This window comes from Aspergillus neoniger, assembly GCF_003184625.1.
Source record: "Aspergillus neoniger CBS 115656 unplaced genomic scaffold BO87scaffold_5, whole genome shotgun sequence".
In the NCBI taxonomy this organism is placed as follows: domain Eukaryota; kingdom Fungi; phylum Ascomycota; class Eurotiomycetes; order Eurotiales; family Aspergillaceae; genus Aspergillus; species Aspergillus neoniger.
Window position 1 is genome coordinate 468,905 of NW_020291133.1, and position 26,903 is coordinate 495,807.

The 26,903-nt window shown below is 50.1% G+C and overlaps 9 protein-coding genes across 9 annotated transcripts; 4 read left to right on the forward strand and 5 right to left on the reverse strand.

Moving 5' to 3' along the window:
• Positions 1 to 171: 171 nt before the first annotated feature.
• BO87DRAFT_186265 (PH domain-containing protein) lies at positions 172 to 1,934 on the forward strand. The gene is made up of 3 exons (XM_025618451.1): positions 172 to 678; positions 735 to 1,466; positions 1,540 to 1,934. The coding sequence occupies exons 1-3, from the start codon at positions 433 to 435 to the stop codon at positions 1,768 to 1,770; spliced, it is 1,209 nt and encodes a 402-aa protein (XP_025483264.1). The 5' UTR covers positions 172 to 432; the 3' UTR covers positions 1,771 to 1,934.
• A 193-nt stretch (positions 1,935 to 2,127) lies between these two features.
• Positions 2,128 to 4,259, reverse strand: BO87DRAFT_327470 (uncharacterized protein). The gene is made up of 6 exons (XM_025620185.1): positions 3,894 to 4,259; positions 3,452 to 3,811; positions 3,383 to 3,388; positions 3,257 to 3,329; positions 2,785 to 3,200; positions 2,128 to 2,707 (listed from the first exon to the last, which is right to left on the reverse strand). The coding sequence occupies exons 1-6, from the start codon at positions 4,011 to 4,013 to the stop codon at positions 2,375 to 2,377; spliced, it is 1,308 nt and encodes a 435-aa protein (XP_025483265.1). The 5' UTR covers positions 4,014 to 4,259; the 3' UTR covers positions 2,128 to 2,374.
• Positions 4,260 to 4,892: 633 nt separating this feature from the next.
• Positions 4,893 to 5,874, reverse strand: rab7 (Rab family GTPase YPT7; the record flags this gene model as incomplete). Its single annotated transcript, XM_025625094.1, has 6 exons — positions 4,893 to 5,002; positions 5,058 to 5,205; positions 5,300 to 5,479; positions 5,550 to 5,645; positions 5,708 to 5,761; positions 5,845 to 5,874. 6 exons carry the CDS (start codon positions 5,872 to 5,874, stop codon positions 4,893 to 4,895), a joined length of 618 nt encoding a protein of 205 aa, XP_025483266.1.
• A 334-nt stretch (positions 5,875 to 6,208) lies between these two features.
• Positions 6,209 to 7,334, forward strand: BO87DRAFT_373452 (ATG16 family protein). The gene is made up of 3 exons (XM_025622555.1): positions 6,209 to 6,471; positions 6,560 to 6,936; positions 6,997 to 7,334. Exons 1-3 carry the CDS (start codon positions 6,387 to 6,389, stop codon positions 7,153 to 7,155), a joined length of 621 nt encoding a protein of 206 aa, XP_025483267.1. The 5' UTR covers positions 6,209 to 6,386; the 3' UTR covers positions 7,156 to 7,334.
• Positions 7,335 to 7,484: 150 nt separating this feature from the next.
• On the reverse strand, positions 7,485 to 10,379 carry spb1 (rRNA methyltransferase spb1). Its single transcript, XM_025621153.1, has 4 exons — positions 10,228 to 10,379; positions 10,019 to 10,168; positions 8,281 to 9,952; positions 7,485 to 8,211 (listed from the first exon to the last, which is right to left on the reverse strand). The coding sequence occupies exons 1-4, from the start codon at positions 10,243 to 10,245 to the stop codon at positions 7,655 to 7,657; spliced, it is 2,397 nt and encodes a 798-aa protein (XP_025483268.1). The 5' UTR covers positions 10,246 to 10,379; the 3' UTR covers positions 7,485 to 7,654.
• Positions 10,380 to 10,632: 253 nt separating this feature from the next.
• On the forward strand, positions 10,633 to 13,716 carry BO87DRAFT_456130 (uncharacterized protein). Its single transcript, XM_025628702.1, has 5 exons — positions 10,633 to 10,893; positions 10,972 to 12,873; positions 12,934 to 13,013; positions 13,070 to 13,219; positions 13,280 to 13,716. Exons 1-5 carry the CDS (start codon positions 10,750 to 10,752, stop codon positions 13,533 to 13,535), a joined length of 2,532 nt encoding a protein of 843 aa, XP_025483269.1. The 5' UTR covers positions 10,633 to 10,749; the 3' UTR covers positions 13,536 to 13,716.
• An 805-nt stretch (positions 13,717 to 14,521) lies between these two features.
• BO87DRAFT_373455 (uncharacterized protein) lies at positions 14,522 to 17,841 on the reverse strand. Its single transcript, XM_025622556.1, has 10 exons — positions 17,429 to 17,841; positions 17,209 to 17,254; positions 16,816 to 16,966; positions 16,558 to 16,762; positions 15,925 to 16,501; positions 15,831 to 15,869; positions 15,709 to 15,777; positions 15,379 to 15,638; positions 14,697 to 15,325; positions 14,522 to 14,636 (listed from the first exon to the last, which is right to left on the reverse strand). Exons 1-10 carry the CDS (start codon positions 17,572 to 17,574, stop codon positions 14,593 to 14,595), a joined length of 2,166 nt encoding a protein of 721 aa, XP_025483270.1. The 5' UTR covers positions 17,575 to 17,841; the 3' UTR covers positions 14,522 to 14,592.
• Positions 17,842 to 19,342: 1,501 nt separating this feature from the next.
• irs4 lies at positions 19,343 to 20,857 on the reverse strand (the record flags this gene model as incomplete). The annotated part of the gene is made up of 1 exon (XM_025619127.1): positions 19,343 to 20,857. One exon carries the CDS (start codon positions 20,855 to 20,857, stop codon positions 19,343 to 19,345), a length of 1,515 nt encoding a protein of 504 aa, XP_025483271.1.
• Positions 20,858 to 22,540: 1,683 nt separating this feature from the next.
• Positions 22,541 to 26,553, forward strand: BO87DRAFT_327491 (putative C2H2 transcription factor). The gene is made up of 6 exons (XM_025620186.1): positions 22,541 to 22,786; positions 22,882 to 23,122; positions 23,254 to 24,793; positions 24,849 to 25,109; positions 25,157 to 25,301; positions 25,358 to 26,553. Exons 1-6 carry the CDS (start codon positions 22,756 to 22,758, stop codon positions 26,275 to 26,277), a joined length of 3,138 nt encoding a protein of 1,045 aa, XP_025483272.1. The 5' UTR covers positions 22,541 to 22,755; the 3' UTR covers positions 26,278 to 26,553.
• The last annotated feature ends 350 nt before the right edge of the window (positions 26,554 to 26,903 follow it).

A 26,903-nucleotide genomic window follows, 5' to 3' on the forward strand; every position in this document is an offset into this window, starting at 1 on the left:
TCATGATACTTCTTTATTCTGTGTGAACCTAGTACTTACTGGTTGTCGTCACGGCGAGCGCTTCGTTACTTCATCGCATTCCCTCATTGCTCCTCCCCCGTTGTCGCTTCCCACCCGCTCACCACTCCTTTTGGCACAGCCTCCATGACCCTGTCGGTCGCGACCGACTCTAATCGTCAGCAGCCAGATACTACTACTTGGCCAATATTTCTGCCTACCTTCTTCTAATCTTGCCGAACCACTACCACTCACTATATATCGATCTTTTCTCGTTACAGTTCTTAAAGTGGACGCCGTCCCGGTGTGCCGTCCAGCCGGTATAGATAGCGCTATACACTCCTTCTCTCCGCTCGCGCGCCGTTCGAATACCACTTGCACACGACAGCTATTTCCGACACAGACCTTTACTCCTAGCACGAGCTTCCTATAATCATGACTCAACCAATTCCCACATCGTACGCACCGGTTGCAGAAGGGAATCCCAAAGCTCCCGCGATCCAGCTACCCGATGGCACCGTCCAGACGTCGGCGCTTCTAGTCCCGAATAATCAATCCGCTCACTATCGCAGCGGCCATGTCAACTTGGATACTTTCTCGCCTGTCAATGAAAATGGGAGCTTCGAATTCGATCGGGTCCTGAAGACTGGAAAGGTGTTTCGTCGCGTGAAGCACAAACATGTTAGTCGTTTGCGCCGTCAGCCGAGCTCGGTCTTGAACTAACTCTGTCAAACTAGGCATTCAGGGCCTCCTGGAAACCGGCATATCTCGTTCTACGTCCCAACCTTCTGTCGGTATACAAGGATGAGGAGGCCACGAGGCTCCGAGCCTCTATCACGTTGTCTGAGGTCACGGCCGTTGCGTCGGTCAGGTCCCCCAGATCCAACCGACAGCACGTTTTTGGCGTTTTCTCGCCGTCGAAGAATTATCGCTTCCAGGCATCTTCGGAAAAAGAGGCCGAAGCTTGGATTAGACACATTCGATCAGAAACCCGCATGGACGAAGACGAAGAGGCCTTCCTCGCCTTATCAAAGAATAGCGACACCGTCGGAAACAACAAGCGCCGCATCTACGATACCACCGACCACTCCGATTTTGATCAGCGCGGACGACCAAGTTCTCCGGAAGTCGGAGATTCACTGTCACCCACTTACCATTCGAGGCGTTTCGCCTCGCCCCATGATCACTCGGGAAATGATATCACGTCATATTCAGAATGGTCCGATGGCCCTGGGAACAACAACGGCGTTCGCATGACATCGCCTTCCATTCAAAACCAGCCTGCATCAGTTCATAGCGACGGCCCTTCCTCGATTCCGCGCAATGAGTCCGCAGTCCCACGTGACCCGGAGAGAGTTGTATGCAACGGGTATCTTCAATGCCTCAAAATCAAGGGATCTATGCGCCACTGGAAGCGACTATGGGTTGTGCTGCGCCCGAAAAGCCTTGGTTTCTATAAAGATGAACAGGTATGGATTCTATTATTTAGCTATTCCTCTAGCATCAAGTTCTATAGTTATGACTAACCGTGCCATGTTGAAGGAATACTCCGCCGTCAAAGTCATACCCATGGCACAGGTGATCGACGCTGCTGAAGTCGACCCTATGTCACGTTCGAAACACTTCTGTCTTCAAATCATCGCGGAAGAAAAGTCGTATCGACTATGCGCACCAGATGAAGAATCTCTTGCAAAGTGGCTAGGTGCTTTGAAGAGCATTCTCGTCGCCCGCAAGAAACTGGAGCCTGCGCCCGGAGCAGCAGGCCTCCGTTAAAAGAAGTACACTGTATAACAGATTCCGGAACCCTTCGGATCCCACCCCTTCTATACATTCCTTCAAGTTTTCTCGATATCACTTTGGATTCTGGCTAGTCTACTTCAATTCTTACCCAATTATTCTCCTTTGTGGTTTCTATGTTCGCCGGTATTATATTACTACGCACTTGCTCCTGTTTGATGATACATACCCAATGTTCTTCATGATATTTTGTCCTAATGTCTTGTGGTTTTATAACTGATTGTATGAGATGTTGAGACCCCGCGAGTAAGAGACATTACAAGTTGGGTTAGTCTCGCGTATGGCTTGATTGTCCTGGATGACATGAGAAGTGATGCGGGTTTTGCGTGCTCTTCATGTATTTCATTTTCTTTCCATTCGTCCCACACAGCACACCTTGTGTCTGACTGTGGTCATGTAATTCTATCTAGTACCAATAATGCTCTCTGTGCTTCAGACATGAGCACATTGTGTCAATGCTAATTTCACTACCAAATTTGCTCCCATCCTCAGCAGTTCCTCAATCAGTGATAGTAAAGTAAGCCCCTTGCCTACTACCTATCTAACGTACCAACACCTCCATAGCAGGTATAGATACCTATCATCTATCCCTTCCAAACTCATTACCACCATCTCCAGGAATAGCCTCATACCCAGCACTAGTCTCAGCCCCAGCCCCTCCCCTCCCAACCACCACCACAGGCCCCTCCCCATCCACCTCGCGGCTCTCCTGATTAACCACCAAAAACGACAAGAACACCACCGTAGCCCCAGCCCAGTACAACCCGCTCGCATACTGTCCCTGAAGCACGATCTGGCCCACGAGCGAGAGCGGGATCGTTAGACTCAATCCAACTGTTACTACTAGTGGCGTGGTGAGGAGCATTGCGTAGGCCCAGGCGATGTCGGAGGCGAGGGAGGCGAGGGCGTTTACCTATATTAAAAATTGGTATTAGTTATCTGTGTATTGCTGACGTGAGAGAGGGTTTGGGGATGTGGGGGAGATCTTACCAAGATAATCGTCCAGACTCTCCCCGTATCAGGCATTCCTACAGATTCTATACCGAGAACATGAAGAATGATGAAGCCCGGCCAGAGGAGGACCGTATTGAATAGTCCTACTAAGCCGAAGAATAGTTGCATGTTGACGCGGGATTCGTCTCCCACTTGCTTTTTTAGCACGATGGTGTATACGCCGTATAGGATGGCGCTGAATGCGGCCATTGCGTCGCCGAGGGCGATTTCGCCGGGGGTTTTGGAGGGGAAGGTGCTGCCGCTGCCGCTGGTATTGCTGGGGTTGTCGGCGGGTGACATGTCGACGCGGGAGATGAGGATGATGCCGATCAATGAGGCGATTACCCCGATGAGTTTGCGGATGGTGAAGCGCTCGACGCCGATTAGGGCGCCGAAGATGAGGGTCCAGACTCCTGGGTTGGGGGTTAGTTATTGGTGGGATGATGATGCGGGGTGATGGCGTACGTACCGCTTGTTGAGGTGAGGATTGTGGTGCTTCCTACTGTTGTGTATTGGAGACAGGCCATTGCGAAGTAGTTTGCCTGATTGAGTCAGTATTGGAGGATGGATGACACTATTGATCGCTAGTACTCACGGAGAACTGGTGCTTGTTAGCTTCTGCGTTTCTATACAGGTTGGAGATTCAGTGTAGCGATATGCTTACCCATAACAGACAGAACTCAAAGCTCAGTTTCGCTGTCGCTTTCAATCCCAGCTTAGATGGCTGACCTCGGGGTGCAGCATTGAACCTAGCACCAGCCCATATTTCAGGGTCTTCGTCCTCGCTGCGCCAACGCTCCCCACCTGCATTGTGACTGAGTATACCCCGTACCTCGACATTCGTATCGTGAGAATCAAGATGCTCCAATAAACTTTTGAAAGATCGAATCCGGTAGAGCTTCCCTGCCCGCCATAGTTTCAAAAGCCGTCTAGAGAGAATTGTGAAGAGAGGAAGGATGAACAACGAGGTGTTGATGTATGTCACGAAAAACGGTTTTGAGTATGTATCGTCGGCGAATATTGTCTGTGACACATGAATAGAGACTAAATTAGCACTGCACCGGGTATATTATTTAATGAAGGGTCAAGAGTAGTCAAGCACATACACTGGCGAGGAAGTTCGAGGCCGTCCACAAGAAGACCACGACAAGCAGCAGGCAAATGCCCAATGTTCGTCTCGCGGCGCCGACCAAGATCGAGCCTTCCGTGGTCTCGGGTACTTCCATGGTTTCTGAGTCCTTTCCGCGTACTTTCTCTGGCTGTCAGTAGCGGGCGATAAGAGAAGGACTCGCTGTGAGTCGAGGCTCTATAGAGTTCCCCGCCGGCGCACGCGATACGAGGTATACTAGACCCCCCGGACCGCGAGTGATATGTCCTAGATCATGGGCGTAAATAAAAGGCCGTACAAGTTGAGAACACCACCTGTTCCAGCAGGCGATAAAGAAGGGGGCGTGAACGGAGCAAGATCGGGGGGATTCACCGGAGGAGAGAGGGAAACCGGAGGCGGAGTGACTCTGCGGTGTAACCCGAACTGATAACGCCGAGCATCACGAGATGCGCCGAGATAAGCACGCGACGCTTAGCCGATCCTGATCTCCTCCACCATACCACTGGTTCTTTGGCCAGCGGGATCCTCCTTGCTTTTCGGGTTCTAATTAGGGAAATGAACTGACTATGAGAAACATAGGTCTTGCGTAATACGACACTAGTTGTGTGGTAATTGCCTACTTAACCGGCTATACTGTACAAGCTTTCAGCAGATAAGCAATAATATTCCAGACTCCTACAGAACATGATAGTACCTTCGTACCAGAAAAGCAAAAGGGAAATATTAAGCAGAATCAAGACCATCAACGGATATCCCATGCGAATTGGCAGGCAAACACAAGACAAGGAGCGTGACACATGAGGAGCTCCATAACTGTATAAGTGCAGGTGTTCCCAAAAGAACAGCTACGCTCTTCCAAGCTCAAAAGTTCATACGAGGCATTGATGTGCTCTGACAAGCACGAAGTGGGAGCGTTCGGAGACGCGTACAGCGAAAATGGAGCGGGCTTGAAGCAGAAATATAAAACGTTCGCAAGGCATGTCTAGTAAAGGGGTCATTAACAAGCGCATCCGTCACGCTCACCATCAAGGTGGATGTTGATCGGGTCGCTGAACTCCCCACTAAATTCTTCTGCCTCTTCTTGTGCCAGAGCGCTCCGGGCGATGACTGAGTGCAAAATTAGCTATGCATTGAACTCGAGTAGCCAGTATAAGTAACCAACCTTCAAAAGCCTGCTCAACGTTGACGGCTTCCTTGGCACTCGTTTCGAAGTAGGGAATGTTGCCCTTCGACTGGCAGAACGTCATAGCCCGTTTTGAAGAGATCATCCGCTTGCTCTCTTCCACATCGATCTTGTTACCAATCACAACCTGAACCCTAATCAGTATTCGTGTCTACCAGCCTAAACATCGCGCAAATCATGCGCCTAGATCAGATAAGATTTATGGAAAGAGAAGTCCTTACAAAAGGGAAGCTCTCAGGATCCCTAGGACTGGCCTGGATCAGGAACTCGTCGCGCCAGCTGTCAAGGGCCTCGAAACTCTTCGAATTGTTGACATCGTAGACCAAAACGCAGCAGTCCGCACCGCGGTAGAATGCAACGCCGAGGGACTGGAATCGTTCTTGTCCTGCAGTGTCCCAAATCTGTTGAGAACTGGTTAACTCCAATCCCCAAAATCGCTCCGTTCATCTTCGCAAGCGGGGAAGTACATGCCTGCATTGTCACTAGCCGATCATCGACTAGAACCTCCTTGGTGAGAAAGTCGGCTCCGATTGTGGCCTTGTAGCTTGCGCTGAACTTTTTGTTGACCTGTTGAGCGAGATGAGGATGAGTGGGGATCCGAGGAACAGCTGGGAGATAAGGCCACCGACATATTGGTTCATCAAACTCGTCTTACCGACGCCGCTATCACCCAGAATGATAACCTAAGAGATCCCGAGAGCTATGTGAGTAATTGAAGCTTTCATCGAGGCGGCTTGGCCTGCATGAGTTGGGGGAGGCGAGGTACCTTCAACAGGACCTTCTTCCGTGACGACATGGTGGAGATATGAGGGGGCTGTGAGTGTATGGACAAGTCAAGCTCTGTCTATAGAAGGGGAAAAAGCAAAGAGATGTTCGATATAATCCCGTCAGCGCAGCGAGGGATGCAGTCAGTTGGCAGAGACACCGAGCGAGTCGGGTAGTTGTTGTCAAGTAACAAACAGGAAGAGTGATGGTTGGGCCTGGACGGTGAACTGAGCCGAGCTAATGGCGACGGCGGCTTTCGATGATGCACGCGGACGTGGGCGGTGGAGATGGCGGTCAGCGCCCCATCCACCCGTCAGTGACAAGCAGCAGCCATTCTTCCCCTCACGCTTTCAAATAGTTGTGCAGGTCGTTGGGGTTGTCGTGTTTTAATTCGTTTGGTTCCTTTATTAACTTAGTAACATCTGTGAATATAGCTATACGTCTCTCCCTCGACGACTCTGAGCTCCACCATGGCTCCATGATATGAGGGGTCCGCCGTCCGTCCGCTAGATAGACTCTCACCTTATCACCACTTGCTGTCAAATGGCCCACTGGAAAGAGGAGTACTCCGCCGCGCTGGCGGCTCGTGATCGACGAGAGAAAGCCAGCATAGCTATTTACGATGCTTGTATGTCGATCACCCTCACTTTCTGGGGTAGTCCACATTCCCGGAAGTATTCTGACCATTCGCTGACCATCATGATCAAAACCATTAGATACCCAACTGGCCGATCGCACGGTTCAGGGAGCAGCGGCTAGCAACCCACCGAGCTCAGATCCGGTTGAAGCACAGCATGTGCCATCAGACACTTCAGCATCCCGCTCCAGCAAGGCGCTATCAGGAGCAGGAGCACAAGACCCATTTCTTCAAGAGACCCTCCTAGCAACACGTGCAGACCTGGCTGAGGCGCAGCGGTCACGCTCCGAACTGCAGGACCAGCTCACACGCATGACCGCTGACTTGGAGAAGCTGCGGAAGAGAAGCACTCAGGATAGTAGACGGATTCGCTTATTTGAAAATGAGATCGCCCATTTTCAACTACGCTTAAAGGATCGAGATGAGGAGTTGCGCGGGAAGGCAAAGTTATTGGAGGTATGCTGCTCCTTTTCCTCCCTTTTTTGAGTCCTTCTAGTGTTGCTGACACCATTTCAGGATTTCCAAGACGAGCTGGCATCGTTGAACCTTCAACTGAATATGGCTGAAGAGCGGTCATCCCGGCTGCAGAAGGAGAACCAAGATCTTGTTGATCGCTGGATGGATAGAATGGGTAAGGAAGCAGAAGCCTTGAACGATGCCTCTAAATTCTCATAGAGGGCTACGCGACGAACTGACACGGCCATGGTTTTATTTTACCTGCCTAAATTGGATGGCTTATTGATATATAATATCTTCGTAGAATACATATTATATCCGAATGATGCTGTATCTGTCACAGGCGCACGAGCAGAAGTTATGATTCTCAAGAAATGTCATTATCTACTACGTTTTATCATCCCAACATTATCTTCCCCTACGTATTACATCTTAATTTAGAGGCCAGTGGTACTATTGGTCTAGACGTAAGCAGAGAATTGGCCAGTGTGGTAGTGTTATTGCCTTACGCTAATTGCACTCTTGAACGAGAAACAACTTGATGCCTTAAACCATACCTTCGTCTAGAGTGACGAGATCAAAACACTTTACAGTTCGCAATAACAGGTACGTACCCCTTTCACCATGGATATGATACAGAGATCTATAATGTTAACCGGGTATATACATGGACAATGATGAAAAAGATCGCTTCGAGTTCCACAGCTAAGCCCCATCACTAATTCTTCTTCTTCTTGGCCAGGCGCTTTTGAGCCCGGATATCCTTCTTCATACGAGAATCGACAATCTTGTACTTTCCCTTGACACCACGAGGACGTCCAGAGATACCCCTGTTGTTTCCCTTGGCAACCACCAACTTCACCTGCTGCTTGGGCTTCTTCTTGGTAGCCCTGCTCATCAATCTCGCAATGGCCTGCGACTTGTCACGCTCGCTGAGGGCTTCGTCATCTGCCAACAGTGCAGACTTCTTGCGCAACTTCTCCAGTCGCTGGGCGGCCTTGAACTTCTTGCGACCCTTGGCTTCCATAACCTTCTTGATCGGGCGAGCGTTGATGGCGCGCATCTTCTCCTTGATTGCGGCTGCGGCCGCCTTGGTGATAGGGCGGTTCTGGATACTGTGCTTGTTCTCGTCGTCAAGGAACCACTCGGGGAGACCATCACTATCGCGGAACGCAAATCGGTTGAAGCCATCATCAACCACATCAGAAGACTTCTTCTCTCCAGTAGCCATCTGTTGGGCGAGGGCCATAGCTTCAGCAGTGATGATGTCGATATCTGAGTAGTAGAGTCAGCATTAACTGTCCAGGGTACAAGGCAATGTCATGCCACAATTTGCGAACTTACCGAGCTGCCCGTTCTTCTTCCGTGGATCCTCAAGCTCTTCAATATCTTCTTCATCCGAGTCTTCCATCTCCTGAACAGGCTTCTTGGATTCCTTTGCCTTCTTCTTCTCAGACTCCTTGCCCTTAGACTTAACTTCGATGGCGCTATCTTCATCTGCCACTTCGTCATCTTCATCTTCGACATCGTCGATGTCTTCTAAGCCTTGAAATATATCTTGGTCGAAGAATAGCGACGCACTGTTGGAAAGGGAAGCTGACTTGGGAGCTTTGTCGCCGGCAGAGCCAACTCCAAGACCCTCGTCGTCGGAGTCCCCACCATCTTCCTTGTCATCATCGGAAAAGCCGTCCCAGGAGTCGGCTTCAAAGTCCTTCCTGGCCTTCTTTGCCCGTAGCTTCGTGTCCCGGTCCTCCTTGCGGTCCTGGTATTGCTCGTACAGGTTGTCAAGTTCCCGCTCCAGACGGTCTTCCTCGTCATCGCTCTCCTCGAAGTCAGACTCAGAAGCACTGTCCTCGCTATCACTTTCAATCGTTGCTTCATGGCCGGCAGCAATGGTGTCCCTGATTCCACCTCTCTCGGCGCGCTTGAGCGAGAATGTGGCATCCTCGCCATTAGGTCCCAGTTGCTCCTTTCCGATATCCATGGGTGTCGTCATGTGCATCTGTAACCGAACGATTTCCTTGCGCTTCCTCTCGTTCTCCTTGCGGCGCTCTTTCTTCTGCTTGGAGGTTTCCTTTTCACGAAGGCGCATCAGCTCCTCTTGAATGGCCAGCTCGTCATCCATAGGAGCGACCTCCGCCACTTCTTCGGTCTCATCCTCCTTGGCTTGACCACCCTTCTTCACAGCGAGACCGAACTGCTCCCGCACCTTCAGTCGCCACCTGAGCAGGTTCCTGAATTCCTTCTTACCCAGAACCTTGAGATCCTCACAGCAGGCTTTGATTTCGTCGGTCGTCTCTTCTAGTCTCTCCAGAGTGGCGAGGGCAAGGTCACCACTTGGGGACTGTTGGAAGCTGAGTTTGTTGCATGAACCCAGGATGGCAATGGGATCAGTGGTGTTGATGAATTCAGTAACCGGGACCTCCTTGAATTGCGTGTAATCGCCCTCCTCGTAACCCTCTCTCTTGCGCTTCTTCTTCTCCGGGTTGAACACCTTGGCCTCGTTGTTGGGGGTAGGGTCCGCAAGTTCTGCAAAGACGTGCTTAGGATCGAGGAACTTCGGGTCAATACGCTTTGGTGCCTTGTAATTGCGACAAACAACGAAGATTTCTGCAGAAACGTTTCGAGAAGACGGAGGTTTCGTCGCCTCCACGGACGCAAAGAGTTGCTTGAAAACCCACAGGAGCGGATTGTAGTCCTTGGATCTGAAGACCTTCGTAACAAATGTACCACCTTCCGCCAAGAACTCCGTAGCCAACTTCAGAGACTGCAACACCAGCTCTGCCTGAGAGAAAGCATCCTGAACCCAGGCGGTACCGACATTGGGAGCACCATCGTGAAGTACGGTATCAGCCTTCCAGTGCTTCAGGTGCTGTCTGATTGTTGTGCGACACTTCTCGGTTGTAATATCGCTCTGGAAAGTGATGACTCGGGGGATCGGCTTAATAGGCGCAAGATCGACACCGACAATGATACTCTGTGCGGGCATGCATTCTGCAGCAACTTGACACCACGACTGTGTTGCGAAAGTAGTCAGCCACCGGACTCGGCGTTAAGAATCACACTGATGGGTTGTACTCACACCGGGTGCCGCGCAAAGATCGAGAACGACTTTGCTCTTCTCCAAAAAGCCATACTTCTTGTTCAGCTGGATCAGCTTGAAAGCAGCTCTCGCTCTGTAACCCTTCTCCTTCGCCAGGCGATACCACTTATCCAAACGACCTTTACCATGCTAAGTCATTGTCAGTACTGGGATTCCCATGACCGCGGGACAGACCAATGCCGCATTACCTTCTTTTGAATCGCCATCTTGAGAGATGGGAGGTCGAGGCACACTCGACGAAAAAAACGAAACCGCTAAACAGAAGACTGCGGATGCAAGTGGGTAGGAATGGTGAAAGCGGTACAAAAGAATGTATCCAGGAAAAAAAGTTATCGGCGGCCTGGATGGATCCTTTCCTGGCCTTCTCCACATCGGCCCCGAAAAATAAAAATTTCCCCTTCCAGCCCGGATGCATGTGGCGGTGCAGGAGCACCAGCACACCAGCCACATCACACCCTTTCACCGCCTGAGGCGGCGAGGCAAACAAAGACGGTCAGCAGAGAGCATGTGACGTGATGTCAGGCGTGATGCTGGCCCGATTTGGCTGATAACCAACCAAAGACCCGCGCTGATCCTCCGGCTGCCATCGCTGGTGGCTAGTCTGCTGGCCTTCCCCCCATCATAGCATCTCCTTTCACTTGGTCTTAGGCTTTTCCATGCTTTGATCTGCACCTCATCTCGCATTCGGTGATGTTATTAGTTAAGCTTTCATGCCGTCGATGGGATCTCGTAAGAGAGTAAAGCCCAGCCCCCTCGGCGCGGACTCCAAGTCCCCAACAGCGTCCGACGATGGTGCTACATCGCTTTCCGCAGGCGGAGACCATGCAGAATCAAGGAACAGGGGGAGCACTGCGGTGAGTCCGGGTTTTCAGTAGCCCTATATCTTCTTCTGCATCCGTCCCGTATATCTAATATATCATTTGGACTATCAGAGTTGGTATCCTGCTGTCTGGCCGGCAGTCTCCAGAGCATCCAAAGCGGCTCCCGTTACCGAGGTTGCCCGTGAGAGCATCTCCGCTGCTCAAAACTTAGCACCCCGACTCACTTCCCGCTCAACTCCTCAGCTTGATTCTCCTAAACCATTCCGAAATCCCTCCCTCCAGCTTACTCGGAAAGTCGGCGCATCCAGCAGGTCTCTTCCCGCCGACGCTGCGACAACGAAGATAAACATAGCTTCTGATGGCACTACATTCACCCCTGAAGAGGATGCTAAGTCGTGCCCGGCTGGCATAACAACGCAACCGACCGAGGAAGAAGTATCGAGAGACCAAGAGACAGTAGCTGCGGATGACGCTGATAAGGGTCAATTGAGTGCTGCTCCCGAGTCTACTACAGATGATAACCGGGACAGTGCTGACGTAGGCCCGACGTCGACTGTCCAAACGGGTGGATGGTTTTCATGGTTCTATGCCCCGTCAACAACCGACAATTCTGCCCCAAAAGATCCGGTACCAGATCCTGTGCCAGACCCTGTGCCAGAGCCCAGTGCACCAGAGCCTAGTGAAGAATCACCCGTGAAACCCCCTGTATCGAAAGACGAAGAGCAGGCAATCTCGGAAGATCAGGAGCGAACAGAGCCAGATAGGCCTGAACAGGATAAGCCTGAAGAAACGCATGATAGTTCGCAGAACACTCTAAAACGTTCTTGGCTTCAAATGTGGTACGGTTCATCAACAAAGGGGCCAGAAGAGCCTGCAAGCAAGCCTCCAGATGGCGTGGATAATCCAACCACGCAAGACGTGCAGACGGAACCTGCACCAACTCAAGACCATGATACGCAAGGGGCAAGCAGTCCCGCTACGATACCTGTGAAGGACCCGAAGCCCTCTGGATGGTCATTCTGGTTCAAAGAGTCTTCAAAGGGATCTGATAAAGAGGCCCCACAAGATTCTGAGGTGGCTAGCGCCTCTGTTATGCCAGATTCTTGTTTGAAAAAAGCAACCATTGAAGCCGAACCGGAGCCAGAAGCAAGGGCTGAGATTGCGAAAAAGGGAAGCGTTAAGCTTAAGAACAATAAGAGCAGCTCTGCACTACCTGATAAAACCACATTACGTCCAGAAGCAGGTCTCAATGACTTGGTTCCGGGACCACCTGGAGCTGCAGCTTCGAAACAATTGCGAAAAGTCCTACCCAATCAGGTTTTGCCAAGGTTTTACGAAACTTTTGCTGTGCAAGAAAAGCCCAGTTTGTTGCAGACAATAGGGCGATACTTCCACTATGGTAAAGAATCGAATAACAGACACGTCCATATGGTTAAGGATACGCCCCCTATCAAAAGGGCATTGGCAATCGGAATACATGGGTACTTTCCTGCACCGTTAATCCGGAGTGTCCTCGGCCAACCAACAGGCACCTCGATCCGATTCTCGAACATGGCAGCGGAAGCCATAAATACCTGGGCTGACGACCATGGTTATAAATGCGACATCGAAAAGATTGCCCTGGAAGGCGAGGGACGTATAGCTGAGCGTGTCGACCTGTTGTGGAAGCTATTACTCAATTGGATGGAGGAGATCAGAAAAGCCGATTTCATCCTGGTAGCTTGCCATAGTCAGGGTGTTCCTGTTGCCATAATGCTAGTCGCCAAGTTGATATCCTTCGGCTGTCTCAATGCAGCGCGTGTCGGCATCTGTGCTATGGCCGGTGTCAACCTAGGCCCATTTGCAGACTTCAGGTCCCGCTGGATCAGTGGCTCCGCTGGAGAGCTATTCGAGTTTGCCTTGCCTTATAGCCAAGTTTCCAAGGATTATGAATCAGCTCTGAGAACCTGTCTCGACTTTGGCATTCGGATATCGTACATTGGAAGCATTGATGATCAGCTGGTTTCTCTTGAGGTAAAGAGCCATACATCACCCCTTTCATCTCTTATACTCATCCTAGACCGCTTTTTCTAGTCATCCCTCTTTGCTCCGGTGACCCATCCATACATCTACCGCGCAGCCTTCGTCGATGGCAGAGTCCACGCCCCAAGCTTGTAAGCCAACTTCCTTCCCTCGCAACAAACCAAACGCACATCTAACACTCAACCAGTCTCTCACACCTAGTCGGCTTCGTCCTCAAGCTCCGCAACCTAGGCATCCCAGACCACGGTCTCATCCGTGAGCTCAGCTCCCCCCTAGCAGGCAGTCTATACAGTGGAGAAGGGCACTCCCGTCTCTACGATGACCCATCCGTATACCGGTACGTTATACCTTCCGCCCCACTATCCTCCAAACCCCAAAGCTAATGAGGAAAAAAAAGACTGGCCATCGAATTTGCCCTCGAGACATCCACCATTCACAGCGCCAATCTGCACATCAAACGCACCCAACCAGCGCCCGCAAACCCTTACATCCTCCCCTTCGCGATGCGCGGTATTCTCGAAGAGGAATACGTTCGCCGCGAACTCTACGACGAGACGATGGAACTCCTCCGCCAATTTGACGACTGGAAGCCAACGAGCAAGGTGCTCAAGGATGTCAAGTTCCGGTTAGAGGGGATACGGTCGAAACTATGAGGTCTATCCCTTCTCCTATCCCAGCTTTCTCTCCTTCCTTAACACAAAAAGAGATTCTTCACTATAGATAGCAGTTACTTTATCACTTAAGTACAATAGTTTGCCAAGCTAAGCCAAGCATAGATAAATAATGGGAGGTTGTTTGATTGATTGATTACTACTAGTTTCGAATCTATCGTACTGTTACTCAAATAATGATCATGTATATATATCCTCGTCTTGGCGTCTAAACCAATACTAGTACTACTAAGTACCCAGTCCATCCCCAGTTCATATCCAAACCCACCTCGACATACTTTCCATCAAAGAACTCACACAATCAAAAGGCTATGTATTACCTTAAGACCTAGGTAACCCCAGTCCCCCTACAGCGAGGTTATACTCTAACAAGTAATTTAATCAGACCAGGAAACCCAGCATAACCCTCCGGCCCCTCCCTGATCTGATCTTTTACTTTGGTATTACTACATCTGGAAATCTAACTTTCTCCCCCTTTCATGCATTTATTGGCTCGTTTCACGATCTGCATATCAATTTTCATGTCGTCACACATTCCTTTTTTTTTTTTTTTTTTTTTTTTTTGGTACGTATCGGATTTCTTGCTTGGCAGGAATTCCAAATAGCTAGCTAGCTTCTAGATTAGAAATATGGGCTACGCAGATGGATTAGATAAATAAATTCATGCATGTGAGCTAAGTAGTTAAGTGATCCTGCGTGTGGTTCTTTGGGATTTTTACATCGTGGCCTGTATTCTACTGATTAAGGTGTTGTTACAGGTAGATGTGGAGTCGTAGGCATCTATCTACTAGGAGAAGGCTCAAAAAACTAAAAGGTACCATAAGAAAGCGGTATCAGCGTCATCGTGTCATCGTGAGTAAGATACTTAAAGTGTTCATGTATACGAAATTGGAGGGAACGGAGAGTATATTGAAAAAATCACGGCTCCCGCGCCGTGTGTTGCGGATACTATAAAGTAGTAGTATGCGACTAGTCCCATCCTGGAAGACTCTTATGGAAATAAACAGAACTCTTGAGTCCACCTAAAACAAAAGCAGGCCTACGCTTGAGAAAACGCCGTTTGACATGCACACTTAATCTCATCTGCACATCCGTACTAGGTCAGTCATTGTCAAGATGAATTTGACGGTGCACTGGACTTACCCCTCATCCCATCTAACGCCTCAAATGCAATCGCGTAGTTTGTAACAGTAGCAATTATTCGCTCTAGCCCCTTGCGGATTTCTTCGATGAGTCTGTCCGAGGGGTTGGGGGTATTGTCGGTTATACTTTCTGGGGACCTTTTCTCCCCGCGCGCTTTGTAATAGATCATCAGCATAGCATAGCTGCCCTGCATTAGGCAGCACGCAAATGACGGCATAGTGCGTGGTAACTGATCCGGCAGTATGTGCAACCCCTGCTGAGTCTGACATTCATCAAGAAGCGGTTGCGGCAGGGGTAGGCTGTAGAACATGCGTGAGATGAGAAGGGATGCTCTCAGACACGTCTTCGCCGAATGTTGAATGCTGTATGGAAATCCTTGCATGAAAGGGTACTGCGGAACATCTGACGCCACGGAAGACGACGACGATGAGTAGTCACTGGGTGCCTGTTGAAACGGCTCCAGGCTACACGAACATCCGATATTTGCAATCCCACTTTGCGATTTGGAATTCTTGGAAGCATTGTTCGGCATGGTGTTGTTCGAATTAGCCGATGTCAGATCGCAGTGTTTCTTAACGAAGATTGGTAAGTCTGAGAATGCCCTGAACCGATGCACTTTGATTTGAGCGCTAAGGAACCATTAGTAACAAGAACGTCGTCAAGGGGCCCAAAAAATACACACCTTGACAACTTTATTCGTGATATTGCACGAATACTTTGAGCTGTTGTCAACTCTATCTCCCCGCCACATGCCATAGACTGAGGCAATATTGGAAGTAGATTTGATTGTGCCAGAACAGAGCTCGCCCATGCATCAAGTTGCTGCATCCGTTCGAATATGTATGACATGTTGGTCCTCGTGGATAGACATTTATTCAGATCGATGATAAATTGTGTTGCTGACACAAGAACTTGCTGAGCTTGTATTAATACTGACCAGCCCTGTACAGCGTGTTAGAAGCCAACTATCCGCATAACACAGTCTTAAATTTTCAGCGATAGGGAGACATACATCAGGATCGGCCGAAAATCGTGGATAAGGAGTGACAAATTGGGGGTCGTTCGCGATGATAGCTAAAGGCTGTGAATCGGACATTAGCAATCGCACTGTCAGGGGAGCCAGAAAATACTTACTGTAGTGCTGACGATAGAGCTCTGCAAGACGCAATAATACTGCACATACAGAGATATTAGTGGCCATGGAGCGCAGCAGAGAAAGGCTACATACAGTCATCCACCAAGCTCTCCTCCGAGCCTCCGCAAACTCGTCGAACTCTTCCCCAAGGCAATGCAAAGACATATCCAAGGCTATGGCCAGAGCCTGACCCGCACGGTAACGCATCTTGAGGAGGTTACCTCGTTGATTGTATTCGTAGATTGAAAGTACGAGAAGCGCGAGCAGACTTTCGAGTTCCACTGGAGTCTTGGGATGAAAAGACTCTCGATCAATGAGAGGCCGTTCGTTTGTCAATGCATCTGAAGGGTAGGTGGACGAAGCGTGAAGCTCGCAATCGGTTTCGATAGCTGTATTTGCCAGCTGGGCATATGTGTGTGCAAAAGTGCGACGGCGGATGACGGACGCAGGCCCCGATGGTTCTGGGTCGTTTGGATGTGGTACCAGGGCCAGAATCGCCGAAATCGCCAGACTCAAAGGGGACCTCGGTTTATAGATGAGGATTGGTTGTTCTGACGGGGAATCCGTGAACGAGCCAGCACAATCCAGGGGCCGATCAGGAGTCGGGGGGTCAACCCTTGGTGGAAGTATGGGGAAATAATTATGGATAAAGTCATAGTATGCGTTAAGGCTGTAATTTAAAGTCAGAATGCTGTAAAGAATTCAATGAGACGAGTCAGCACCCACAGAGCATCTTCACTGCCGTACGTCCTGACCAAGGCCCGAGACGGTATATTTGATGGGGAAGGGGTCGGCTCTAGACCATGGGTGTTCTCTGTGCCTGGAACAAAAAGATCCGCAAACATGGCGTGGACATCAGAGGGGAAGTCTAGGCTTCTCAACCCTGCCCCCGGAATTGACAAAACGTCGATTTGTCCAAACAACCCGGATGCTAAACTTGCGTTAGTGGATGGCCTTGGGGTTATAACTGGGGTCTGACCGCACATTCGTCAAATCCCGAAGACACCGGGAAAATCGTAGGATCCTCGACACCATCGTGTTGAGGTTCTGCAGCTGCAGATGGCTTGTTCTTCTTCTTCCTTGGGCCACCCCGCTTACTGGGTAGATAAGAGCAACTCTTATTCCTACTGGCACACTGTAGTCCCAGACAAGCAGATTAGCACACACACGTTCTCTGGGTGATCGAGGGAAGGCAAACGCTTGAGAACCAAGGTGTGGAGAGCAACAATAGCCCGGTGAGCCATGGCAGAACAGAAAAGCAGCTGCAGAGGAGAAAGAGGGAAGAAACTAGGTCCACAGCATGAAGATAGGAAAGAACACCCGGGGGAGGGTGTTGAAAAGCTCTGACAATCCAAAAGCAAGAGGAGGTATACCTACATTGGTACACGGATCTTGACCATCACAACGTGTTCTTGAAGCACGACTGATAGAAATAGATACCGATTAGTCCCGTCTCAATAGCCAACCGCATGATAAGATAGGTTTGCCGCAGCAAACGAAGTCAAAAAAGAACAAGGTGTGTATCCTTGTCCATCAAGTCACGGAGAGGAAGGTAGAAGGAAGGAAAGGGAAGGGGATGGGTGGTCAGTGTACTTACCAGGCCAAACAAGCTACTTTGACGGGAGGTTTGGCGAACTTCTTGCGGACCACCGTGGGTCTAGCGGTCTTGGACTGTGTAACTGCCAGTGCCACAGCCGGGATTCCATTCTTTCCACCAGGCTGTTCGGGATCCTCTCGAACCATGACGGCGGGTTTTGGGCAAACAACGAAGGACGAAACGAGCGCGACTGCCCGAGGAGAAGGTCATGAAACGCCTATCGGAGTGTACTACTGTTACCGTTGGTGTCCGAAGGCAAAGCATTCCTTGACCGACTTGACTTGACTAGTACTGGGAAGCGTCCCAAGCCAAAACCCGTCTGAACCGCAACGACGATAATAACAATGGCACAGACAATAAAGCCATCGAAGTTCCCTGACTCAGGGGAGCCAATGTATCAGGCCCTTTTTAATGCAAATCGACGGACGGGGAGGACTGGTATACACAGCGTCAATGACCTCCAGCTGAAGGGAACCCTGCACGGCTTAATCATCATCCAGGCCCGAAGAGGCAAATCCCGAAGTGTGGCCGTTCGGGATTTGCTTGCTGGAAGGCCAGTCAAATTGCAGGCCAGCGTAAGGTGGCGCTTCAAACTGGGGCCCCCGATTAGTTTAGTCCTTCTAGTGCAAAATATGCACGCCGGGTCGGCTGCATTTCTTCGAATCACGATCGTCGATCCCCTGTCGTTGAACTTGGGTGTCTCTGGAATGGCCTACCATTTTCATTCCATTTTTCTGCAATATTTGAATTTTATGGTTTTTTTTTATTTTTTTTATTTTTTATTTTTTTATTCGAGGGCCTGCAGCTACTAACGAGCTGCAGCTGCTGCATTGCTTGATTCGTTACCCTACTTTCTCTTCCTTTTTGTGAAAAAATTTCCTCAATCCTCCTTTCCTCCTTCATTTTGCCCCTCTTAGCCCTCTTCCCACTACTAATACAGTAGTACTACTTACCTACGTACTAACTTACCGTTCGGGGACCATCAGCGAGTGGCGGTGCCCGACACTCGCCATCCGTCTCCTTCCCCATCGGGCGATCAGCAGCCCGTCTCAGCCCATCACGTGATATGAACCGGAAAAGGTCACCGCACCCGCTGCACCTACCTTCTGGGTACTATTGTCAACGGAATGGATTGATCTCGCGTCAGTCCGGGTGGATCAGGTCCCCATTCTCTTAGGTTGGTTTGAATCGGCGCGACGGGAGGGGCGGCTGTCTGGTATCCTGGAAATGGGGATTTCCCCTCCCATCTCTTCTCCCGAAGCACCCCTGTCACAGACCGGCATCTTTCACCCAGACTATCTATCTACGGTGTAGTCTATCTACTCTCCCAGTTGCATTATTGCATTCGTATATTCGTACACGCTCTCTCCCCCAACCCAAAAAGAGAAGGCGGGGGAGGGCAAACTTCGGATCGATCCACGGGCTCCACAGAAACCCCGAGCGACTACTTACTGTAAGTACTTGGCCTATAATAACACCCTGCAACTTTCAAATCTTCACACGCACGAAAGCAAGCAAGCAAGTAAGTTATTCCTTTTGCTGAGTTCCTCACGGGAGATTACTACCGGGAACTAGCTAGGTAGCCTATCTGCATCTGTCCTCCTCAGCATCCATAGTCTCTATGAATAATGAGCGAAATAGCCGGCCAGCACCTATCCCTCAAAAACAAGGAATATCTTCGGGCGTAACGCGGCCGAGCTCACGGCCGGTCCTCCGTGGCCCATGCATGCTGCAAATGATGTTCAATCGGGGGGAGCTTTCCCGCTCCTACAAGGCAGTCAAGAAATCTTCCTAACTAGCGTAATCTTATTAAACCATGCGATCGTCTAGCCACAAGGCACCGGCGTGGATGCTCCATCGTGGCTTATTACATGTCCCCACTCCTTTATCAAGGCCCGCGATTTATCATCTTCGTCACGCAGGAGGAAGACCATGGATGTGCACTCCTGATATCCGCTTGACGCTTCCCCACACGCTGGCGGGCACCCTCGGCGGAAGTTTGTGGCCTTTCAGCTGCTGGTCGATCAACCACATCCCTACCACAAATTCCTCTCGAGTCAGAAGACCAATATGTTGCCCGTCCACTAACTCCCAGACCTGTGCTAGCACATGCCGCGGCAGGCGACTACGTGACCAGATGTCAGCGGCCACCAGATTAACCACCATCTCGGAGCACTCCGGCGGATACGCTTCGGGGACCCTCAAGTGCGAGGGTGGGAGTAACAATCCCTTGTTCGCAGCCCAGACACCCTCGTACCGCCTTCGCTCTTTCTCCGTAATCTCACTTCGCCATCTTCTGCGATCACCTTCATGATGCTTATGCGGATGCTTGCGAAGCAGATGCTTATGCCTTTGGTACCCCTCATCATCTTCGGCGACCTTGGTCGGCTCGCGGAGGGTCTGTCGTAAATGTGTGGATGGACTAGGGGAATCTGTGTGTTCTCCCTTGGCAGTATGCGGGAATCGCTTGATTGATCGAGACCTCGCCCGGCGCTCTGGCGGTGGGGGCGGTGGGACCTTTCTTTTCTGTGAAGCCCGAATCGATGCTCTGGACGAGGCCACGACCGCATCCGAGAACGCCCCTTCGTCCCGCCCTGAGGAGCTGTCGAGCAAACTCGTAGTACTATTGCTCAGTGATGTAGCATACAGCGATGCAGTGCCAGGTGTCGATGGTCGCGTCCGAGACCCATGGTTGGTTTCTAAAAGCCGTCGATGATTTGTCAGGTCTTTCCGGGGCACGGATGAAGCACCCGTTCGGGGAGGAAGTGCTGGCGGAGCCTTGGAAGGGATAGTAGTATCCTCAAGGGGACGTGAGGAGTGGTTCTTGGAGGTCTTCTCTGGACTCTCTGGGGCCTTGGAATGTACGTTGATAGGAACTGAGGTAGGACCAGTGACAACTGCAGCTGGTTTTCGTGGCACGGGTGGAGGACGAGGTTTCTTCGCCGCCAGCTTTGCTGCCTCTATGGGAGATATCTGAGCTACTGGCCTTCGCTGGAGCGACTTGTCTCTAATCGGCAAATTGGCTTCGCTGTGAAGGAGCTTGTCCAACGAGGCCGAATTTGCACTTGAAGCCCATACCGGCTTCGGGGCTAGCAACGGCGGGCCCTCGTTGTCAGCACTGCGTTTTGAGGGCTTCGGCATCGAACCTTGCGTCCTGCTTACGCCCGTATGCGTGGCTATGATTTCACCTGGCGTCGATCGTCCTGCGGCCAGCTGGGCAGCGATCTGCTGCGGAGTGCGTGACCTATTCGCCCCTATGCTGACTGGAGTTTTCCCGAATGCATCTTTCAGACTAGAGGGCTGCTGCTGATAGGCACTAAACTTCCCGATCTTGTCCTTGACTGAGCCACTTTCGGGCAATTCTGGCGTCTGAATGTTGCGAGGCGGAACCATTTCGGGACTATTGTGGCTGACCCCTAGAGACTCCATGGGTGATGCGCCAGACCTATAATGGGCAATAGGTGACCGTGCTCTGCTGGCAGGATTTGCATTGAATGCAGCTGTGGCTCCTTGAAGGGCTGTCACGGTACTATTAACATGTGCCGATGATGCATGGCGAGGCAACCAGCTATCCAGAGCTGATGTCGGACTTGCCATTCATGGGGGACCCCGACCCAAGGTTCTGCGGCGGTCGTAAGAGTGGTAGTTTAGGTTTGATCCGGGGGCGGACAGCGACCACAGCGGGATCACTTTATGTAATCAAAAGGCACCAACAAGAGTCTTTTGAGGACAATGGGCACACTTCAATGGTACGTTGTTGAAACTCTTGGACGGGTTGAGATACAGAAAGGCAACGGACACCCTGACTGCAAGTCTGCTGAGCTAATGGGTCCGTGCGTTCTCGGCCGTCCGAAGTTTAGCGTCTCTCCCTCACCATAACATCATATAACTACTTGCGGTTAATGGTGAGTAAATAAATAAAACAGATAATATGGTCTTTCTTTTTGGTACAAATTCTACTAATAATATTACAAGTCTACTAGTCTATCAAAATATAACCCATCAATCTGTGTAAGTGGATTCATGAGTTTATTGAAATTGATGAAAGCACTGATATCGGCTTTGTCCGGCCGTACAAAGTACATTTATATATAACAACTCTCGGGGAGATGATGACGCTCTCGCATCCCTAAAGTACTAACTTAATAGTATGAATTCAATATACTACAAAAAAGGGAAAAAGTATTTGTCAAAACTATATCTGACAGCAGAAAAAAATAAAAGAATCTGACATATCACTCCATGACACATTATGGTTAAGGCGACCACCATGTGGGTTTGCTAAGCACCGCTATCGATCGGATGGCGCTTATATGCATCGCAATAAACTCTGTCCGACAGTTTCGGTGGTGGTGTTGACATTTGCCTTCATGACTTTTACGCGTGTCATATGCAAGTTATATCTACGAGTCGTGGTTATTTAGGTTGTATGAGGCCACGAACTAGTGCATATAATGAGAGGTTAATTGGGTCTCGGCGTCAACCATGGAGAATGAGTGTTCTTTCCATATACAGTTATGCTCGTCGTTGAGGGATGAGGAGACGCAAGTCTACATGACTCGGGGGAGCAAACCCTGTTATTATTATTGTCTAAGATCAATAATAATTATTTGGTTTTGAATCTGATTTAAAGTACGTAGTATATACGGGTGTCATCATCTGGCGTACTAAGATTTACTATACTATGTAGTGTCTGATGGGGTTCCCAGGTATACGGTAGGTATCCCTGTTTGAGGGTATATTCACACCAACAGCTTTCCATTCGGTCATCGATCCTCAAAGGCGTAATTAACCGACCTCGGTCTAAATGCCCAGGATCCGGGCGCAAATTGTTGGGCAAGACATGCAACATTAATCTAAACCTTCGGGACCCCTCCAATCAAGGCGATTGGCGCCCACGCGGAGGGCGATGGGTTCGTGGGCCCCGCGAGGAAATAACGGCGCTAAAGACACTAAAAGAGGCTCCTCCGCCAGTCACAAGTCAACCTCCAGCTTCCCCCGCTTCTCCCTCTCCCCTGCTAAACTACACTAACAGCCAGACTGGTTCCAATGGTTCCTCCCTCCACTACTAGTCAGTACTGTCCAGCGCAGACTGTTGTCTGACCACGTTCCGCCGATTCTCTCTTCCCGGTTACCTCTTTCCCACCCCTCCCACCCCTGGACCACAGCGAGGGGAGTCCCTGAGAGCGACACAATGGTGATTGTCTACAGACTTCCCGGGGATGCTGTTCAGTGTTCGACTCGCTCTTGATTCCATCAGTAAACCTCAGGTGCCATGCCAGACTACCCTCGGTTGTTTCTCGACGGAAAACCGCCCATGAGACGCCATGTCTCCGGAGAACAGCGATGTCGGACAAGGTAAGAGATCAGACCTGCTTTCATCTGCGGAACAAATGAGGGGGTGTGCAGTTGTAGTGGCTCGCTGGCGTGCAGGTAGATTAATGATTACATAGAAACCGTGACCCGCCCTGAGGCCGAAGAGCCGACGAAAGACGATAGCAGAAGCAGCAGCAGCAGCGGCGACAGCAACCACAACCATGACGCACCGCAGAGCTCGACAGGGGCTGGTCAGACTAAGTGCTCCATCTGCCAAAGCACCTTTCGAAGGCCAGAGCACTTAAAGCGCCACTTTCGCAGTCACACAAAGGAGAAGCCGTTCGAGTGTGCGCAGTGTGGCCGACATTTCTCCAGAACGTATGGCCCCCTGCTTAGTCCTTCATAACCCTGTGGCCCCAATGCTGTTTAAGATCTTGGCAAATCTTACACGACCCCTGATCTACCACATTTAATCTATTGGATGAAGGGTCAACTGACACCGTTGTTAGGGATACTCTCCATCGTCACGAACTCAGTCATCATAATGCTGGAATGGAAGGGGGAAAGGATCGTACGCACCGGATCACCGTCAAAACCTTCCGCGCTTGCTATAAATGCGCCATAGCAAGGGTACGATGCAGTGGGGGCTCGCCATGCGCACGTTGCGAAAGTCGATCCCTGGAATGTCAGTATCCGACCGAGAGACGATCGAAGGCGAAGACGCGGAAGGAGAGCCAGCCCTCTTTTACAAAAGACGACGCATCGTACGATCAATCTTCTCATCTGGCTCAGACCACATGGACGAATGGCACCGACTTGCGTCTTTCACGCAATGGAGAACAATCAATGCCGCCGCCCTTTCATTACCAGATGACACAGTTTCAGCTACAGATGCCCATGTCGAATGCATCAAACGCAGTCTCATCTAAATTGTCCGCAGATCACAACAATATAGAACCGGGAAACAGGCGTTCGGATGAGACCAGGATGAATGGGCAAACTTCCAGCGCCGATGACAATTCTACTTTCTCATCCTTGCGCGATTCTACTAGAGAGGTCAAGAAGATGCGGGTCCCTTCTGTGCAATGTGGTGACGCGGGAACACAAGGGTTATACTCACAAATCGCAACATCGACTGAAGACATGACAGAACCCGCTCACCGAACTGAGGGGCTCCAGTCCGCCAAAAGCTCTAATAATTTAGCGATGATGCCAACAGTGGGAAGTCAACAGGTACCAATGGAACTAATACAGCCTTTACTGGATCAGACCACTGCTCCTACGATCAACTGGTTGCCGCAGGATCTTGCTAATGCGTCTAGCAACCGCCGTCATTCGACAAATACCTACCAAAAGACCCCCGGAATTCTAGATACCTCCCTCAATCAAGCTTCGTGGTATCCATCCGTCATACACGGTACTGATAGTAGCTCATTGGTGTCCGAGAATGTATCTCAGACACCGTCTGGGTATACATCTCTAGGTGGTACCACTGAAAGTCCAAGCCAATCAAATCTGAACCGGCGTGCTAGAAATCACTCGGTGGATGGTGCTATTCCGCAATCATCGATCTCTAAACTGAATCAGGACTCATGGTCTTTATTATGTGCTGCTTCTGCGAATGCGTCGTTACAGCTGCAGCAAGCAAATACGCGGCGTCAATACTTGTTCCCTCAATTTCCAGAGACGAGAGTCCGTGCCACTAACGAGAATAAGAATGGCTATCTCCACGCACTTGAACCATCGACATATGAGAGGATACGCAGTGCATTCAATCAATTATGCTGCGTGGAGAGTATACTGTATTCAAAGTTTGAAACCGATCACTTGCCTGGTGCGGAGACACTATCAAGCTTTATTGATTTATACTTTGTGCATTTTCAGCCTGTTTACCCAATATTTCACACTCCTACGTTCGATATAAACAAGTGCCATTGGATAGTGGTGCTAGCTCTGTCGGCCGTTGGTTGCCATTTTGCTGGTTCCCAAGAACAGATTGAGTGCGCACCGGTGTTTCATGAGTTTCTTAGACGCGCTACGAATGTTGAGGTGAGACAATCCTTTGATACCGGGTGATCCATCATTGACTTAGTATTGTCTCTAGGAAGAAAAGTATCTTGTCGATCGGGCACCCGTGTGGCTTCTTCAAGCATCAGTACTCAACTGCGTTGGAATACTCTACAGTTGTGATGAACGGGCTAGGCTTTTGGCACTGAACACCTTTGGCAACTTGGTAGGCTTTGTGACCCGCGAGAAACTTCTTGGTCACAGACCTATACAATCCTCAAACGGGGAGACGAACGAGCTGCGCTGGGTATCCTGGGTCGATGATGAGATCAGAAGACGGACAGGCTACCTGATATGGGTACGTGCTTTGCTTTCGTTAGGAGGTCTAACACTAACCGTAAATAGCTTCTCGACTGCACCATAGCATACCATTTTGACAAGCGCCCTCTGCTCTCTCTTGATGAGAGCCAAGCAACACTGCCTTCCCATGAAGCTCTTTGGGAGGCAGAGTCTCCAGAGACCTGGGAAGAAGTACGGAGAGGAATATCAGGTATCATTTGTCTCGTCTTTCAGCTCGGAAGTTACAGCTAACACGTTGTGTTGAAGACCAGAAAGAATCCTCCCTTTATGACGCCATCCTTATAATGTACATCGAGAAGGAGCTAGTACCTGATCTTGGAGAGTTCAGCCAGCTTCTTCTCATTCACGCACTGTACCACCGCATGTGGGAAGTGGGAGACTACTTCCGCCGCCCCTTGTCCTTCTGGAACCCAACCTCGAAGAAGCAATCACGGCATTCCGCACTCCCATCTGGCTCTGTATGGCTACCCGGTATACCGTCGTATTCCAAATGGCGCAACAGTGCATGTGACTGCCTCGACATACTCCATTGGGCTGCTGGCAGCACAGTAGCCAGGTCCGCTGGCCTCGAACATCCCACAATCTTGCATCTTCATTTGGCTCGCATAATCCTCCTTGCCCCATTTCGTGAAATACGGACACTCGCAACATCTTTAGCAATGGAAGAGTCCCATTGGCATGAACGCGAACAGGCCCTTGAATGGCACTACATACTACGCTGGGTCAAACATGACCAGTATAAGGCCCGCCTGGCAGTTTTACACGCAGGTGCACTGCTAAGACATGCCCGCGATTTCTCAAGCCGGTCGTTCCATGAGCCAGTCGCAGTCTTCCTGTCAACCCTAGTTCTATGGGCGTATGGCGCATGCTACCCCTCACTATCTGACATGACGAGCTGCCGTGAAGCAGGACACGGCATGCCAGAAAAACCTCTGTTTATTCATCTCGACAGACCCTGCGATGATGAACTAGCCCAACTTTTCGTGCGCGAAGGCCATGGAATGAAAGCTGTCCTGACCGGTGTTGGGGATGTATGTGCTCCAAAAGGACCAGCGGAGACCCTCAAAGCTGGCTGCCTGATACTCGTTGGTCTTTCATCGTGGGGAATATCCAAGCGATTCACCGCGATCTTGGGCAAGCTTTCTGAGATCACATCCAAGTCGTAGACAGACTTATTGGGCACGTTGAAGTGATGAGCGCTGGCTAGTTGTATATTATCGATTGTATAGTTAGATCATGAAGTCTCAGTCTTCATACTTTATATTCCAGTATTCTTTTGGCATTCGATCATTTTGTGTTTAGAGGTCGAGATGTCGTGTCACATGCTCCCAGATTCTCCGACTTTGAGCAGCTCAATGCTCTTCCACAAGTCTGATACCCAGAAATATGGGTCAGAATATGCCAGTGAATGTCAGGCAGATAGAAGGATAGACAGAGAATCTTCCAACAAAGAAATTAAGACAGAAAACGGGGATAAGCAGCGCCGTTCTCATCCACAATGACACATTATGACCGTCATGACGAGCAATGTGGCCTCTATCACCGTATCGCTTGCATTATATGAATTAAAATAGCACTGTTGATACACTACGTCGACTCATAGCTAGAGTAAGATAGTATACGAACGGCGTCAGTGCAATAAATAAGACACGTGAGTTCCACCAGAATACTCAGACTGAGATAAGAATCTACTCCTTGGATCCCAAACCATGAGACCTTGCCTTTTTAATCAATCAAATAGCGACCATATTCAGACCTCCACCAGTGGATCCAGCAGCTACAATTACATCGT

What these genes read in the sequence shown, in the direction of transcription:
- BO87DRAFT_186265 (XM_025618451.1), top strand. Translation starts at nt 433, where the DNA reads ATGACTCAACCAATTCCCACATCGTACGCACCGGTTGCAGAAGGGAAT. An exon ending in GTCGCGTGAAGCACAAACAT is followed by an intron (nt 679 to 734) that starts GTTAGTCGTTTG and finishes CTGTCAAACTAG; the next exon opens with GCATTCAGGGCCTCCTGGAA. An exon ending in GTTTCTATAAAGATGAACAG is followed by an intron (nt 1,467 to 1,539) that starts GTATGGATTCTA and finishes GCCATGTTGAAG; the next exon opens with GAATACTCCGCCGTCAAAGT.
- BO87DRAFT_327470 (XM_025620185.1), bottom strand. Translation starts at nt 4,013, where the DNA reads ATGGAAGTACCCGAGACCACGGAAGGCTCGATCTTGGTCGGCGCCGCG. An exon ending in AATCCTCACCTCAACAAGCG is followed by an intron (nt 3,201 to 3,256) that starts GTACGTACGCCA and finishes CCCCCAACCCAG; the next exon opens with GAGTCTGGACCCTCATCTTC. An exon ending in GAGTCTGGACGATTATCTTG is followed by an intron (nt 2,708 to 2,784) that starts GTAAGATCTCCC and finishes TTTTTAATATAG; the next exon opens with GTAAACGCCCTCGCCTCCCT.
- BO87DRAFT_373452 (XM_025622555.1), top strand. Translation starts at nt 6,387, where the DNA reads ATGGCCCACTGGAAAGAGGAGTACTCCGCCGCGCTGGCGGCTCGTGAT. An exon ending in CATAGCTATTTACGATGCTT is followed by an intron (nt 6,472 to 6,559) that starts GTATGTCGATCA and finishes CAAAACCATTAG; the next exon opens with ATACCCAACTGGCCGATCGC. An exon ending in GGAAGGCAAAGTTATTGGAG is followed by an intron (nt 6,937 to 6,996) that starts GTATGCTGCTCC and finishes ACACCATTTCAG; the next exon opens with GATTTCCAAGACGAGCTGGC.
- spb1 (XM_025621153.1), bottom strand. An exon ending in ATCTTTGCGCGGCACCCGGT is followed by an intron (nt 9,953 to 10,018) that starts GTGAGTACAACC and finishes TTCGCAACACAG; the next exon opens with TCGTGGTGTCAAGTTGCTGC. An exon ending in GAAGAAGAACGGGCAGCTCG is followed by an intron (nt 8,212 to 8,280) that starts GTAAGTTCGCAA and finishes TCTACTACTCAG; the next exon opens with ATATCGACATCATCACTGCT.
- BO87DRAFT_456130 (XM_025628702.1), top strand. Translation starts at nt 10,750, where the DNA reads ATGCCGTCGATGGGATCTCGTAAGAGAGTAAAGCCCAGCCCCCTCGGC. An exon ending in ATCAGCTGGTTTCTCTTGAG is followed by an intron (nt 12,874 to 12,933) that starts GTAAAGAGCCAT and finishes CGCTTTTTCTAG; the next exon opens with TCATCCCTCTTTGCTCCGGT. An exon ending in GATGACCCATCCGTATACCG is followed by an intron (nt 13,220 to 13,279) that starts GTACGTTATACC and finishes AGGAAAAAAAAG; the next exon opens with ACTGGCCATCGAATTTGCCC.
- BO87DRAFT_373455 (XM_025622556.1), bottom strand. Translation starts at nt 17,574, where the DNA reads ATGGTTCGAGAGGATCCCGAACAGCCTGGTGGAAAGAATGGAATCCCG. An exon ending in GTCTTCGGGATTTGACGAAT is followed by an intron (nt 16,763 to 16,815) that starts GTGCGGTCAGAC and finishes ACGCAAGTTTAG; the next exon opens with CATCCGGGTTGTTTGGACAA. An exon ending in GGAGAGCTTGGTGGATGACT is followed by an intron (nt 15,870 to 15,924) that starts GTATGTAGCCTT and finishes CTGTATGTGCAG; the next exon opens with TATTATTGCGTCTTGCAGAG.
- BO87DRAFT_327491 (XM_025620186.1), top strand. Translation starts at nt 22,756, where the DNA reads ATGTCTCCGGAGAACAGCGATGTCGGACAAG. An exon ending in GAACAGCGATGTCGGACAAG is followed by an intron (nt 22,787 to 22,881) that starts GTAAGAGATCAG and finishes ATGATTACATAG; the next exon opens with AAACCGTGACCCGCCCTGAG. An exon ending in AGTACGGAGAGGAATATCAG is followed by an intron (nt 25,302 to 25,357) that starts GTATCATTTGTC and finishes GTTGTGTTGAAG; the next exon opens with ACCAGAAAGAATCCTCCCTT.